Raw genomic sequence first — 16,269 nt, 5'->3', positions numbered from 1 at the left:
GTGCGAAGCGCAATTTAGCGCTTCTGTGTGTGCACAGCAAACCTGGAAGTAACCCGTTCTCGTACTTCTGGGTTTGCTGCGGATGTTGGACGAAATGGACCCTAAACGGGGCAGACTCAAAACAAGGTACCACTGTACAACTAAAGAGAGGGTAAAAATGCACCAAGCTGCTGACACTAGTGTAACTCCATTGCGTAAACACCCTGTAAATCGTCACTTGGTAATTGGCAATGGAGCAGTTCATGACATCCTTCACAAAATTTGTTGTTCCTCCACTGAAACACTGAAGGGATGAAGCCCAAGGTAGCTTTCTAAAATGTTCCCAGACTCAGCTGCTTTATCCAAAAACCAGTTTGGCCAGATGATTTAGGGTCACAAATGCAAGAAAAACCTAGCATGTTTTGTTCACGATACTACATTTAAGACTATTTATGAGATCCCCTTCTACAATAATGTCACAGGATTTCATTTTTCAGTTCAGTCTGCCACAGCTATCCAACAGCGACTGTTCTCACTGAAAGTCATCGCAACCTAATTTAAGGGTGATGAAAGATTCAACAGTAAAAAGAGAGTGAGAGATGACAATGTCCACTCAGAATAGAAATGGCATCAGATGGGGAGAATGAGTAGTGCTAGTAACTGATGCAAATGCTGGGGGAAATAATCAAGTGGTGGGCACTTGATGTAGAATGCATTCTGCAACTTCAGCCTAAAGGATTTCTCAGTCTTTGCCCTCTAAACCAAAACACGTCCCATCACCACCTAAGGTCTACAACAGTCCATCTTTGTATAACAATATGGAGAAAAGTCTATGCACATGAAGTACATGCTGAAGAAATTGATAAGTTATTTGCACATATGTGGTAGGGGATACTTAAGGAAGAAGGGGATCCAGAGCATCCCAAGAACTTGCAGCTACCAGAATAAGTCTGCAATGGCGCAAAGGCAGAACAAAACAAGAGGCAAATGGAAGCAAAACAGGTCTATCAGGATGTGGAATCCTGGTTATCTACTCACAACAGGGCTATTCTGGTTAAAAATCAGTCATACACAAAACCTTTTCCAGTCAATTCAGTGCATTTTAAACACACCATATATCCTCAACAGCTTCACCTGCATTCTGCCTGAAACAGGATTAGTAACATTGACAAATTTATAGTCACAATCTAGTTTAGATTGAACATATTATACATGTAACAGATGACATAAAAGCAAATCAAGGGAAACAAATGTATCTTTTGTTGTCTCCAAGACACAAGTGTAGCCCTTTATAGCTACTTCTGTGTCAACCAAACATCAAAACTCTTCTGCGATCTCCAGAAACGAGAATCTGCATATTTGGGCCAAGTATTAAGCCACACACTAATCTTTATTGCAGTCCCACCACTGTCAGAGTCTACTGGAGCAACGACTCGATCACAGCACCTGATTTGGCAGAACGTTTTCTGTTTGGAGAGGAGAAAGAAAGTTATACGAAGAGAGAAATTAATGCTGTCAAATCAAAGTGCACGTAACAGACAACAAAATATAGAAACCAGGCTGATTTCAGGAGGAAGCTAAGATGCCCTCATTTTAGGTATGCACATGGTCACAATGAAACATTTAAAAGGTGCTTACACTGACATGTTTTTTAAAATGTTTAAAACACGTTAAACATGTCTACATTTTGTCGTAATCAGTAGCAACCATGGATTCAAGGGCAAGGAGAGGAGAAAGTTTGGGGGCAGGGGCGGGGAGTATAATTTGCCGTAGATTAATCTAATATACTTTTAGGGAAGCAATGTCCCTAAATACAGCTTTAAGTTCAGTACTGCCCTGGGCTAAAAATATATCCTCTTGGGAGAGAAAAGATTCTTGCCCACTTGTAAACTTGTGGGTGGCCAGTGGCTTCAATTCTCCTAACTGCAATCACACTCCAGTTGAGACCTACTTTTATTTATTTCACTTCTATAATCTTTCACTGCTTCCCCAAGGAGAGTGAACGTCGACAACCTACACAAACTGAATCCTTTGGCCCTGGTATGCACACAGCAAGGGCACCCCCAATTTTGCAATTTTAGGACAGCTTCAGACATGCAACAGAGACATTCATTGAGTTTTTATTTGGCACTGAACAGAATGGGGGTGATTACAAAGTTTCAAGATGGTGCAAAACACAATATCCTATAGCAGTCCTTACCTTCTGCCAGTTTTGGGTCTTGATCGGCCTTTGGAAGTCCTTGGTCTCTCTAGTTTCAACAAAGACTGTCTCAGGCTCTCTTCTGTATAAGCTAGATATACATGGGAAAGGTCCACCTCAAAGGGCTGAGGAGGGGTAAAACAGACACTGTGAGTGGACATTTGTGGGTCATACCAAAGTATAGCATCAAAGTTGAAGAAAATTATACAAAAAATGCAAGTGTAGAAAGCTGGAAAAGTGTGGACTGCAGCAGCCTACATTTGCAAAGGATCACTTACATCTTTTTCCTTTTTATCTGGCACGGGAGTCTGTTTTCTCATATTATTTCCGGTATATGCCACACATTTCTTAAAAGGAAGAGAGAGAAAAGAAGATAAGGAAGTAAATTAGATATTGTACCAAGTAACCACACTGCTGGGAGGTCTTTTGCTTCCTTTGTCACAGGGAGGGCAATCTCGGCAATTTGAAAAGAAGCAGGTTTTAAGGGTGCAATCCTGGCCATACTTATTTGGCAGTAAGACTCACCAAAATCAGTGAGGTCAGCATTGACAGGGCTCGGGTGCTTATTCATTTTATTTTATTTTATTAATTACATTTTTATACCACCCTTCATCTGAGGATCACAGGGCCGTTTACAGTATAAAAACACCCACTGCACACAGATAAAGGTAAAGGTAAAGGGACCCCTGACCATTAGGACCAGCCGTGTCCGACTCTGGGGTTGCGCCGCTCATCTCGTGTTACTGGCCGAGGGAGCCGGCGTACAGCTTCCGGGTCATGTGGCCAGCATGACTAAGCTGCTTCTGGCAAACCAGAGCAGCGCATGGAAACGCCGTTTACCTTCCCGCTGGAGCGGTACCTATTTATCTACTTGCACTTCAACGTGCTTTCAAACTGCTAGGTGGGCAGGAGCTGGGACCGAGCAATAGGAGCTCACCCCGTCGCGGGGATTCGAACCGCCGACCTTCTGATCAGCAAGCCCTAGGCTCTGTGGTTTAACCCACAGCGCCACCCATGTCCCTTACCCCACACAGATAGATTTGTTTAAATAGGCCATAGACTGGAAAGGCCTGGGAGAAGAGAAGTATTTTTGCCTGGTGCCTAAAGATATGTAACGAAGGCGCCAGTTGAGCTTCCCTGGCAAAAGCATTCCACAAGCGGATGTAAGACATTGATATTCCATCTAATGGAAAGAGTGGAGCACATATTCTAAACTGGATAATGAAAAACTGACACAGGTAGGTTACTGCTTTTGTGCTTAGCAACGCAATATGGGAAGTCCTGATAATAAAGGGGGTATAACATAAAAGATCAAGGTCCTTCAGGTTGTCCTAATGTTGCCCCAGTAGCAGCTGCCAGGGCAACGGAGCTTACCTGACCTCCCATCACCAGCGCTGCTGTGGCTTACTGGAGAGGGATGAAGCTGGTGGAGTGCAAATGCACTGATGGAAGCCCTGAGTAGCTGTGCCTGTGGTTTAGCACTGTACGGACCTTGCTGTCCTTTCACATCCTAGTAAGCCACACCAACAGGTGCAGTGACAGGTGGCTAGGTATGTGCTGCCACCACCCTGTTGACCGCCACTGGGTTTCACATCACTGTTCCCACGCATTGCAGCTGTGCTTACGTACCAGCTGCCATTCTCCAATATCTTCATTCCAGTGAACGTAGTTTTCAATCATTTCCTTGAAAGAAAAATCAGAAGAGAAGGGGGGAAAGTAACACAGGTGCATGACCTCTGAGATCAGGGCCGTCTTTAGCATGTGCAGCGCCAGGGTGCAAAAAAAACGGCCCAGCACCCCCAAGTTGTTGAGCTTTTTTGGGGGGGCACGCAACTCTCTTCCATGCTGCTGCAGGTAGAGGGAGGAGAGCAATCCCCACAGAGGCTTGGGAGGGAAGCTGTGCACCTCATGTGAGCAGCGTGTGTGTGCTGGGCAGGCCTCTTAACGGCCCGCCAATCCCAGGTGCGCAGGAGGGCAGAGCCGGCCGGCTGCCTCAGCGCCCGCAGCAGAAAAGCCTGTGGTGCTCTGACGGGCTCTGCTCCACTCGGCAGCGGCTGCCGGCTGGCCTGGCTCTTCAATCCCCGGACTCCAAATCTCGGCCCCGGACTCTCGGCCTGGTGCCCCTGAGAGCCTGGCGCCTGGGTGTCCCGCATCCCTAGGGCCTATGGGTAAGCCGGCCCTGTCTGAGATTCAGACACAACAAGGGCAGCTTGGGAAACTATGCTAGGGGAGGTGCAAGTACACAGCTTCTGTTAATGTAACAACTGGTCCTGAGGGTGAAAAAGGCCGCTTCCGGGGTCATTATTGCTGAATCTCTCTAAAGAAATACAGGGTGCCTGCAATTATTGTACCTGATAATCCTGAGGTATAAAGTTGTCAATGATAAGCATTTGAAGACGAAGCTCCCTGCTGAGCTGTCGAATGTTCTCCAATAAGCCTTCAATTTCTCTCTGGTGTTCTTGTTGCAAATCTGCCATCTATGAATACCAATTATAAAGCAAGCCATCAGGAAGCTACAACCAGGATCATCCACCAAGAAATGGAATATTCAACCAGACACATAAAGCTAGTGGCGTAAAGATAATCGTGATCATCCCATGCCAAACCTGGTATCATACTTAAAGAGTGTTTTCATGCTCAGTTCATTCTAAGAGAATGGGCTTTTGTACCTTTCCAACTGGCAGTTTTAAAAACGAACAGGCCCCAACCCAGCATTAATTTGTTTTCATATTCTCCATTATTCTTTCTTCCCATTCTACTTATTTTAAGAGTTTAATTAATTTTAACCATTTGGTGGAAAGTAATTCCAGCAAATGAAAATTACCGGTTAAGTAAGTTAAGGAAACCTACTTTTTATTTCTTAGCCACTTTCAATTAAAAGGACATTCAAATCAGCTCACAGAAGAATAAGGAAAACAATGATGAAGCCAACAGGCCTGACTTGATCAACAAAAAGCATGCCAGTTTAGCACCAGCATTAAGGCTCTTTCATATTGACCCAAGAGTGGAAGTTTATGCTGATGTCTTAACAGATGTGCTCTGTAAAAGGTAATGTTATTCTTCAAAATGAACAGAAATAGTCCTTAGTCTTTCGGGCCCAATGCCAGATTGGGAGGATAAAGGTACCAACCAAGATATCCCATGTTGTCTGGATCTCATATGGTCTTATAAAGCATCCAAGCTTACTGTATTGCTAGAGAAATTTTCAGAAGGAACTGTGGAGAGGGACCCTCTACTAGCACCCTTTGCCATCCTTAGAGGTATAAGCACAAGGTGTTTGCACATCTGTGTCAGTGTGTGTAGGAGGGTGCTGCAGTGTTGAGTGGGGCATGGGGGGACGTACACACATGGTTGTGCGTTGTGACCCCCCACAACAGTTTCTCATTTTCAAAATGTACCTAGAAGCCTAAAAAGATTGACAATCCCTCACCTAACCATTGCACCATTCTATTACAATAGCACCTCGGCTTACGTTACCCTCAGGTAATGTAAACTTGGGGTTGCGAAAGAGGTTGCAGAACTGTTTCGCCGCACATGCATGCGCAGAAGCGCTCTCTCTGGTTGCGGAAACCTCGGGATTCGACTGGAGCTCTGGAATGGATCCCGTCCACAACCGGAGGTACCACTGTACAGTATATTCCATAGCTAGAGAAACAGGCATTGCTTACATTATCCACCAGGTGGCTCCCTTAGCAAACACTGAAGCCCTGGTAAATTTTCAGTTCAAAATTTTTTAAGCCATAAAAAATATTGATTACTTTTGAACTGCTTCTCAGAACTTCACCAAACCAATGAAAGTGCATCTTCTTTGACAAGCCTGAATAAAGTCCACCAGTAGTTTTCATCAAAGTTGGGGGGGAAACAAACATGATATACTGGTATAATAAACATGGCAGTAAAAAGGGTTCATCTTCAGCTTGCTTAAGCTGGCTTCCCTTTGGAAATTTTTACTGAATCAATTTGAAATTCAGCTCATTCATAGACCTCATCAGGCAGATCATGTATGCCAAGTTTCAAGTTATTAGCTCAACAGGTGTCATTTTTTATAAGCTATCGATTATTGAGGCTTACAAATGGCAGAGCATTTTGTTGCGCTGCACACTTTCGCTAAAGGGGCACTCAGAGGATAATAAAACTTAAGCAGAAGAAGAATAAACTGAAATAAAATCAATGTAATAGCATAATACTTATAAAAACAATTAAAAGCTAACAAAACATTAAATAGGAGTCAATGAAACCATCAAAAACCTGAGAAAAAGAAAAATGTTTTACTTGACTTCTAAAACAAAAAGATGGGTGGTAAATCTTGTACCAGTCAGGGAAAAGCATTTCAGAGATGAGACATAACCACTGAGAAGGCCCCCTCCCCAGTTGCCACCAACCTTATGTCACCTGGCAAGGGAAATTAAGTGAGCTCTTTCCAAGGTTTTTTTTAATGTTTATGTTATCATGTACGGCACACTGCACACTGATGACCCTGTATATAAGTGTGCATTGTTAGCATATACGGTACCAACAGTATATGTGTTCACTTACATAAATAACCAAATACTCCGGAACAGCCATATGACTCTCACACACTCCATGCTATTTCCTTCTGCGGTTCTTTCTTACTCCCAGCATGTGAGCAACACCACCTTTTCTTTGTACAAGGGTCAGGGGCCATTTGCATGTTCATATCTGCCTTCAACATGGCTCAGGAACAGGGTTGTTCCGTTCCTTTTACATGGAAACAAGCGTGAAGACTTTATGACACTGACCTCTGACTTGGCTGCCATTAGCATTGTCCAGACTTTTTTCAGCTTCTTGGTCTTCCCTTGTGCTTCCTCCTGAAGGCTGGTGTACTTTTCCTCAATGTCCAAGCGCTCTTGCTGTTTGCAAATTATTAAAAAATGCCACAAGTTAGCCAAAATTGTCCAAACTGATGTGCTGGTGGGAGGGTGCTATTCAGTCCTGTCTTTTGGGGATGATTCACATAACAAGTGTATGCAGGGATCCTATGTAAACGGCTGCCTCACAGCACCATCTCACCTCCATTTTGTCCCCACACCATCACTTTGGTTCAAAAGTCTCTACTGGCAAGTTGTTATTATTATTTATTAAATTTGTGTGCTGCTCTTCGTCATAGAGCAGTACAGCATAAAAATACAAAATGAGAACACAAAATGTATAACAAAAACAAACCATTAACAACCTTCCACAAACCCATTTAAAAGACCATAGCATGTTTAAGCAGCTAAGGAGAGAAAAAGGTGCCTCTCTTTCTTTATTGCCAGCTTTCCAGCTTCTATCTCCTCAAGCCCTGTAAGGTCTGAAGCATCACTGTGCAGCCTTCTTTCAGCTTGCTGGTCTCTTACTCCCCATTCCTCTCTATCCTTCCCTTCTCTGGGACGGCCTTTATGGAAGTTAACCCACTATTCTTTTTCTCCTCTGTAAAACTCTGACCCCATTTCTGTGGCTCATGAGGAACTCTGCTACCTAACTGTATACAGTGGTGCCCTGCTAGACGAAAATAATTCGTCCTGCGAAAATTTTCATCTAGCGGGTTTTTCGTCTTGCGGAGCGGCAATGACAGCCGCGCTCCGCAAAACGGAAAAAAAAGACGAAAATTTTTCATCTTGCGAGGCAGCCCCATAGACTTTTTCGTCTAGCGGGGCAGCCTTCCGCTAGACGAATGCCTTCGTCTAGCGAGTTTTTCGTCTAGCGAGGCATTCGTTTAGCGGGGCACCACTGTACTAAAGTTCTTGCAGTGATGCATGCTGAGCTCCTGTGCATTTTAAGTTTCTGGGCCCAGTTCTAAAGCTTCCACCGGCACTAGAGCCAAATTCTCTCTAATCATTTTTAATCTGGACAGGCTTATTCCCTCAACATGGACAGGAATTTTTCAGACACAAAATAGAAACACATATCTTGAGCAAGTGTGATAGCACACTAAAGCGGAAGGTATCTAATCTTTCAGGGATCACCACGTTCTACAAACGTAGATACCATCTACTGCCTCTCATTTCAAATGTGCCTTCGTCTCGCCTGCACACGCACAACATGCAGGTAAAGAAAAGTATTGCAAATGGCTTTTCAAAACACAGCAATCGAACAGGGCAGCAAAGAGCTGGATCCAACCTCTTTCTCTTCAAGCTCCCTCCGGAGCTGCTCTGCTCTTTTCCTGCGCTCTTCCAGCTCCATGTTGGATTCTTCTAGAAGCTTCTCCTGCTCCTCTGCTTTTGCCAGTAAGTCCACACCGCCCACGATCACTTTCTTTTCCAAGGCTGACAACTTCTCCAGCAGAGACTGATGTTCTTGCCTGGATAAAAACAGAAGGGGAGGGGGAATCGTAAAGATTCTAAAGCTACATACTGACGTCCAACTTCAGTTGTGGGGCCCACATACTGCATGCCTGAAATCCCAAACATTTTCCTTTAAATCTAATAAATAAATGTAAGTAAACAAGCAACCACTGTAGGAAGACTTAAGACAGTTTCCTAGTGCTTGCTTAAATTTAGCTGGGCTGAACAGGGCCTACTTTTCAATCCACTAGGGGCTGCTGGAAGGAGACAGTCTCAGCTTGTTCTCTCAAAAATCTCTGTTAGTTTGCTGTCCCGCTGTGCTCTCAAGATGTTTGCAAAGAGGGCAAGACAGAAGGTTCTAGATCTTGTCCCCACTCCCGGTTCTCTTTATTTATTTAGCATCGTCTGTAGAACTGTGCAAACGGTGGGGCGGGGGCGGGGGGAGAGCATTAGACAACAGAGGCTTTATTAAACCCCGTCAACTCTGCTTGGTACAGACTAACATCTGAACAGCCCCACCGTATATCTGTAGTGCAGGGGAAGTTGTACATATTGGAGAATTGCATGTAGGCAAGGAATGCATGTTTGGAATGTGTGGCCTGGAAGTCTGTAGAGGATGGGATGGAGAGGAAGAGAGAAAGCTTTCTTTAGCCTGTGAAAAAATCACAAAAGAGGAATATGAAAAATGCAACTGTATGTGTGGGGTGTGTGCATGAGCATTCCAGTTACATTTGGAGTCTTTGGAGTGTGCAAGTCTTCTAAAGAAGGGGCTTTTTTTAGAGTGCAAGACAAAGTATGCACGCCCAAAGTGTCAATGAGCTGTTGCAAGGCAGGGTCTACTGCAGGTATGGCCAAACTCAGCCCTCCAGATGTTTTGGGACTACAATTCCCATCATCCCTGACCACTGGTCCTGTTAGCTAGGGATGATGTGAGTTGTAGTCCTAAAACATCTGAAGGGCTGAGGTTGGGCATGCCTGGTCTATTGCCACTGTGAGCAAGATGCTTCATAAGTAACTTCTATACCTTGCCAGGCAAGCAGGGTGTGTGTGTGTGTGTGTACGTGTATGTACAGTTCAAATCCTCCCAACTTTGGGGACCTTGCCAAGATCCCAAATGCACTTGAAATGCCCAACCACATCTCAAACCAAATCTCAACATGCCCTTATCACCAATGAGCTGTGCCACCAAAGAGACTGAGCTATGAGGCAAGAAGTCCTGGATTTGAATGTCACTCCTGCCATAAAATCATGATGGAGCCTTAGGCAGGCCACTTTCTCTCGGCCTGAGCCCGACAATCATGCCAATTTGCTTCACAGGATTACAACCATGTAATTCTATACAAATGGCAAACAAGATTATATTCCAATTTCAGCATTGCTCACTGTGCTTTAAGCAGGTCTTTCTCCCGCTTCTCCAGCTCTGCCCGGGCCTTGTTTCTTTCTTCTTCTTCCATATCAAGTTTTGTTTCAAGAGCCTTCCTTTCTTCATCAATCTTCGCTTGCATCTCTATCATCTTGTCAGGAGAAACTTTCTTCTTTCCTTTCAGGAGAGCCAAATGCAGGTTTAAATAAATCAAGCATATACATACATACATTCATAGTCCCAATATGTGAATTATCATTTTAAAAATTAGATTAGTTGTTATAACAAGAATTAAAGGGCCTATGGCTGCTACTATTAACTCAGAAGCTACAGGAATACACAACTGTAAGAGAGAGAGAACAACATTCTGGTGATAGCCCTGCTCCATCTTAGTGATTGTTTTTTAATTATTTACTAGGAGCTGAAAGTTTTATCAAAATATTTGCTAATATAGTCACCCCTGGAGCATTTGCCCTCAAAAATGTCCTCCAGCCATATAGCAGAATTCTGATTTATTTAGAGGCATGAATGATTTTAAAAAACCCAAATAGTGACTGGAATGAAAAGGACAGTTGTATATCAAATTAATTGCAGAATATTTTCTGTAACTGAATCAATTTGGAAGTTACTTTAAAAGACACACAACAGCCACATGTACCTAAAGAGGCCAGCACTTTAAAACTAATAATTAGAATGTATATAGTCAGAATAACAGAAAAATAAAAGATATATGTATGAAGGAACAAAATTAACATGACAGAAGGGGTACAAAAGCTAAAAGCAGGTTTGCAAAACCAAAAGAAAACTCTTTGCACTGTGATTCGAGGGAAGAAAAAGAAGGGTGGGGGAAAAGAATCACCACTTTGTTTGCCCCATTTTGCTCTCCCCTCTCTTGCCCCCACATCTTAGGCTATCTGGATACATCTAGACTGATTATATCTTGAAAAGGAGCAACAGTTTTATTGCTGCTGTAAGGGAAAATCCCTTAGACTACCCTTGCTCTTTCCCGCAGCTACATTTGGATAATGTCACACACAGAAAAGCTTTGCTCAAGTGGTGACAGTTCAGTGCATTGGATCCATTAACACTGTCTAAGATATTTTGGGGGCATCTTGAATGGAGGTCTGAGAGAAAAAGCTAGGCATTATTAACAAAATATTAAACAGTTTCAACTGTATTAGATGGAGTGCAAATCAAACACACCAACCTGATTGATCTTGCATTTTAAGAGGAAGAGGCAAACAAATCGCAGAGAGGCAGCACACGCACAAAGGAAGTGGGTGGGGAGGGAAAAAAGAAACACATTATTGGCTTGATTTGTTTTACAAAAAGAAAAAAAGAAACAAGATCTTAAGTAAAAGCATTCATCAAAATATGCTTCCATAGACAAAAAGAAAAGAAAAACCAGCAAATTAAAACTCTAAAATGCAAGACGAAATGTGATCATCGCTGCCCCAAATTATACTGAAGAGTATCATTAATCTTCAGTACATTGGAGGATAACATTGTTTTTCTCAACAATATTATGCTAAATTCTGCTGTTCAAGCTGCAAGCCTCTCACAAAGATCATGCCCTAAGAAACACCCAAGAGGGTGATCTACTACCCTCAATTAAAACCAGAGCATGTTGAGGTAGCCAATTGCCATAAATGTCCAGTTAAGCTTACTTGGCGTTTGATCAAATTGCCAATCGGCTGCTGCATCTCACATGACCAATCACACATGTAGGAGAGTTCATAAGATTTCAATGTTAATTTCAGCTGGGAGTTGCATAGTTTTGTTTACAGAAACTCAGGTGCTTCCATAGGTAAATTTTAGCTGGTGCCATCAAAGACAGGTAGTAGCATTGGGGGAGAAGGAACAAATGCAATGAAAACATGCAACATGCAAAGAACAGGAAAGGGGGAAAGAAGTCACAGCATGGGAAGAATAGTTTTTGTTAAAATCTGAACGCCCAATCTATGCCACATGTTCCTTTCAAGCTCAAGTTAATTTTGTGGACCGAAAGTGTTCTTCAAATGAGAACATCCCGTTGTGATTAAGAGCAGTGGTTAGAAGCAGAAGATGCAGCTCATTTGTTTCCAACTGTTAATGAAAAGTGCCTAATAAAAACCCCTTGAACCTTGTTCTACCTCATCAGCAGTTAAGAACGCACCAAAACTGACATGTCTACCCACAACAGTTAAATGCTGCAACTTAGCAGCTCCAAGATACACAGTAAGTCCCACGGGTGCAGGGATTTCCCAGTCACTCCTTCTGATGTGCAGAAGGAGAAATGCCAACACATATTGTAGAGGCTGATGGGAAGTGGCCTCTGCACAAGCAGAGCTTTTTGGCCCAGGAAAGGAGTGTGAAGTTTTTCCTTGTTTAGCGATAAGAGTTTCAGCCAGTTTTCTGGAAGATTACAGAACTATGCACACTTGCTTAGCAACTTTCCCAAAATATATATATCTAGAAAAAGATTGTTAACACCCTACTGAAATATACACGACTGTATATCAGTTTAAAGCTACGATTTTAGAGTACATCACCCAATGCCAAAAAATCCACTTGTTTCCTGCCACCTTCCATGACCAGTACTAACATGCATTCTTGCGGTCCTCAGCTATTTAGTCAAAGATTAATCTCAAACAGTTCTCTCCCCACCACCCTCCACAATAAGTTTGAAGCAGCAAAGGGGAATAAAAAAACATGCTTTAACTTGGGTAGGTGGGTGGGGAAGAATCCACATTTCACTCTGAACAAAACCAATGTTGTGGACAGGGAGCAAAATGCAGCATCGAAACAAAGAGTGCAAAGGTTATGGAAAGGCCAGAACTTCACTGGATGACCAAAGAGCTCCCACTCACTAGTGAAGGATTTATCCAGAGGTTTCTCTATGACAGAGCATGTAGAGTCTGAACTACTGCTGCTGCTACTGCCTGGAAAACAGAGAAGCAGGCCCCATGGAAAACCCAAGAAAGAAGAAACAAGATGAAAGAAACACATGCTAAGCATTAGCTCTAAAGGACAAGGAGCTCAGAGAGACTGGTTTAATGTTACACAATCCCATTTTCATTGTCTTCCTGTGTACAGCTGCTGTGTTGCACATGACTGATTGACCCAAGTCATCTTAGTGGCTTAGATAAATAACAATAATCAACTGTGGCAACTGACAATTGCCTTGGTCTCAGGGAAAGTGTGCCTCTCTCACTTCTTCTGGCAGTCAACGTGGTGTTTTTCAATAAAACAGTTTTGGTGTTGGGTCACTTATTAACTGTGACCAGCAATGGATAAATGGGAACAAGGAAGCATTCTGGAAGGAAAAGGACACAGACCTTTAACACTGGAACAAAGACATCTGGATGGTAGCACCCTGTGGTCTATGGCTCTAAGGGATTGAGCCAAGATTTACATTTAAGCTCAAGTCAAAAATTGAACATGTGGAGGGGAACTGCACTTCTGAATTACATCTCATGAGAATGTGAAAGAATGCAATAGGCACCAACAGGTTAAATAATTTCCTTCTTTGGACCATTATATTAAGTCTCACATCCTTATTCCCCATGCCAATCCCTGTCACAAAACTAATGAATTGTTGTGCATGTTTTCACGTTTCCAGGGATAAATGGTAATCTGTGTGCTTAATTTGGTACAAACAGCACCATCACTTACTTTAGAACCTCTTTGTTCCCACAAAACTCTGGCAGTTGAGTGGAGCAGGGTGACAGGTGGGCAATGAGGCAGTTTTTGAAAAGCTAGCTTCAAAATTACTGTTATGATGCCATAGGCAGGTAGCTTCACCCTCAGAAACATCTTAGTTTCATCTTAGCTACACGACAATAAGAAACCAGCTTGGATAAGAATAAAGCCAGCAGTTGTTATTACTAAATGAGAGTGACTCTTCCGCTTGGAACTGAATAGGATCAGAGATCTTGCAACAACCCTGCACACTGCTCTGAAACCGGAACAAATCTGGAGGCAGCATGACCATAAATAACCCTGCTCCTCTTCACTGTGATCAAGGAAATTGTCAGGATTTTTATTAAATACCCACTGTTTCAGAATGAGAGCACAGATCAGACAGACCATCTAGCAATACTAGCTTTTCAGACCCATAAACAAACACTAGTTGCACAAAAACACACACCAATCTAAGCAGAGGACAGAAACCCACTGAAGAAATCTCAACAGAGCACACACCTATTTATTTTTCTAATGCAGGAAGGGTTTAGACGCATTGAGCTAATCATGATTTAAACAGACATAACACAAGGCCTGTTCAGGCATTCTCTCCCTCCGCCGTGCATGGTAAAGATAAAGAAAATTCAGGCTCATGTATCACCTTAATGCATACAGACTGGGTGCTGGGAACTGGATCCTTACTTCCCCCACCCTCCATGGCTCAGTGCTGGCAGGGCCCTCCCAGCTGCCACTGAGATCATCTCCTTCAAAGGTGAAGAAACCCATCAGCTGATTGGCATTGAGCGCAGCCCCACTGGCTGCACTAGAGAACTACTAATGGGAAACTGCCTAGTGCACCCAAATCCAAGCATGTCTTTAGTTGTCCCACACCTGATGTCCCACTTGATGTCAAGTGTTGGGCAGGTGGGTGTGGCTTGGGGAAAACAGTTTTAAAGTCTTAATTAGGATCACTGTCATGCCCTACTAGGCCTGTGGACCATAGGTTCCCCAACACTGATGAAGACGACAACATTCCAACCAAGAGATTCTGCATTCAGTTAGCCACAGAATCTCCTTGCCCTGTTCTCTAGCAGGTCCAATATGCAGCTGCATATGTTTTAAATATGTTCAAATAAGTGCAAGACCTCCCAGCATGGGGTGTCACAGTGAGGAAACACATGAGCGTGAGGATGTGGTCAATATCCTTGGTGCTACAAGAGGCTTATTTAAGAAGAAGAAAAAAGTTCGCAAAAACTTCAAAGTATTCAGTTGATTATTGTTTAAATTGATTTAATTATTTACTTCTTTGGCCAAAGGTAAAAAGGGAGCATAACTTTAGCCTAATCTACTTGCATGTAAGCTTGAAATTAGTTTACAGAATGCATCAAGTTATGCTGATAACTTGGGATTGAACTTCAATTTTCTTTTCACACTAATTTAAAAATGTGCTGTGGGGGCTCAGTGTTAAAAATCATGACTTTGCATGTGGTTTGAATGGATGAAATTATTTCAGGTTTATGATTATGTTGTTTCTCTTGGTGGATAAAATAAATGGATTTCTATTTGCAGAGAAAACAGAATCTGGCAGAGCATCTTCTTTGCATGCCAATGGTCCCTGGTTCAATCCCTAGCATGTTCAAGTAGGCCTGGGATAGACCTCAGTCACACCCTGGACAGCTGCTGCAAGTCAATGCTAAGCTAGATGGCTCAATGGGTCTCTCAGTATAAGGCAACTGTCTTTAGAAGGAAATGATTAAAAAGACCCATCACCACTGCTCCCTCATTCCCAAAAGGAAGATAACAGGAGGATGCAACAGATTTTCAGATGTTGCAAGGTTTTTTCTTAGGAATGAGCATGCCATAAACACAGAGAGGCCCATACAGCAAACTCCTTGGCAACTGTGGCCGAACATCAATTATGTTCACAGCTAGATCTCTCCAGCTACACAATCAAAATCCAGGCACTAACATGTTGGTTGAAGCAAATTCCACTTATTTCAGTGGAGCTTGCTTTCCAGTAGTATTTTCAAGAGTCAAGTGTATATCCTAAAATAAAAAGCCTGTACTAAGTACACCAAAGTATTGAGACAAGACCTTGATATGCACAAACCTTGACTGTTTATAGCATTTCATACGACCCAGATTATCAGACTAACCATGCACCCTCCCTGTTACAATCGCTGAGAAAAAAAATCAACCAAGAACTCAAATACCTGTGAATTTCTGAACTATGAACATACTGTCACTTAAGAGCCATGTTATTCAAGAAAACTAGCACAAGTGTGTTGTGCAAGCAGAAACAGCATTTATCTTTTAAGTAAGCATTTCCAACACTTCTAAAAGAGCCATGATAATTACAGCATAATTACAGCAAAATACAGATAATTGAAAGGTGAACTGCGGCTATTTCTTCAGCACCTTACCTCTTCGCTTCTTTCGCTTTTCTCCATCTTCTCCAATCTCCCCATCATCGTCTTCATCATCATCTTCAGAGCCACTCGTCTCAGAGCCAGAGATCTCTTCCCCTATAGTATTATTGTGTATATTTAGTGGCTTATCCAAGAAACAGACACTCTTCAGTCAATGCTCATCTACAGCTTATTGTTACATCAGTGAGGCACCCATACACTTCATTATCTTAATTTAAAACCCACCCTAGTTCCATCCATTTTCCTTTTCCTACCCTTCCTAGAAAATCGGAAGCCTGGCAGACTTTGCCAAACAGACTACCATTAGCAGCTGGATGTGGGCCTGGTCTTTATCAAATTGACTTTGCTATA

General features: G+C 42.7%; 1 protein-coding gene across 3 annotated transcripts in view; it reads right to left on the bottom strand.

Moving 5' to 3' along the window:
• Positions 1 to 449: 449 nt before the first annotated feature.
• The window catches only part of KIF3A (kinesin family member 3A), a 28,852-nt gene continuing 13,032 nt past the window's right edge, over positions 450 to 16,269 (bottom strand). Inside the window, exons 9-19 of one of the 3 annotated variants that reach the window (XM_033140051.1) lie at positions 15,913 to 16,014; positions 12,676 to 12,747; positions 11,034 to 11,042; positions 9,847 to 10,003; positions 8,300 to 8,480; positions 6,940 to 7,050; positions 4,531 to 4,656; positions 3,809 to 3,862; positions 2,458 to 2,526; positions 2,180 to 2,304; positions 450 to 1,445 (exon numbers count right to left, since the gene is read on the bottom strand). In XM_033140051.1, coding sequence (XP_032995942.1) covers positions 1,397 to 1,445; positions 2,180 to 2,304; positions 2,458 to 2,526; positions 3,809 to 3,862; positions 4,531 to 4,656; positions 6,940 to 7,050; positions 8,300 to 8,480; positions 9,847 to 10,003; positions 11,034 to 11,042; positions 12,676 to 12,747; positions 15,913 to 16,014 — 1,055 coding nt within the window. In that variant the 3' untranslated portion in view covers positions 450 to 1,396. The remainder of the gene's footprint in view (positions 1,446 to 2,179; positions 2,305 to 2,457; positions 2,527 to 3,808; positions 3,863 to 4,530; positions 4,657 to 6,939; positions 7,051 to 8,299; positions 8,481 to 9,846; positions 10,004 to 11,033; positions 11,043 to 12,675; positions 12,748 to 15,912; positions 16,015 to 16,269) is intronic. The other 2 variants (XM_033140052.1, XM_033140053.1) reach the window with 2 other exon arrangements.

The sequence above is a fragment of the Lacerta agilis genome, chromosome 2, assembly GCF_009819535.1.
Source record: "Lacerta agilis isolate rLacAgi1 chromosome 2, rLacAgi1.pri, whole genome shotgun sequence".
NCBI classification, from domain to species: Eukaryota; Metazoa; Chordata; class Lepidosauria; order Squamata; family Lacertidae; genus Lacerta; species Lacerta agilis.
The sequence above is the reverse complement of the archived record's forward strand: the minus strand, read 5'-3'. Positions and strand labels throughout refer to the sequence as shown.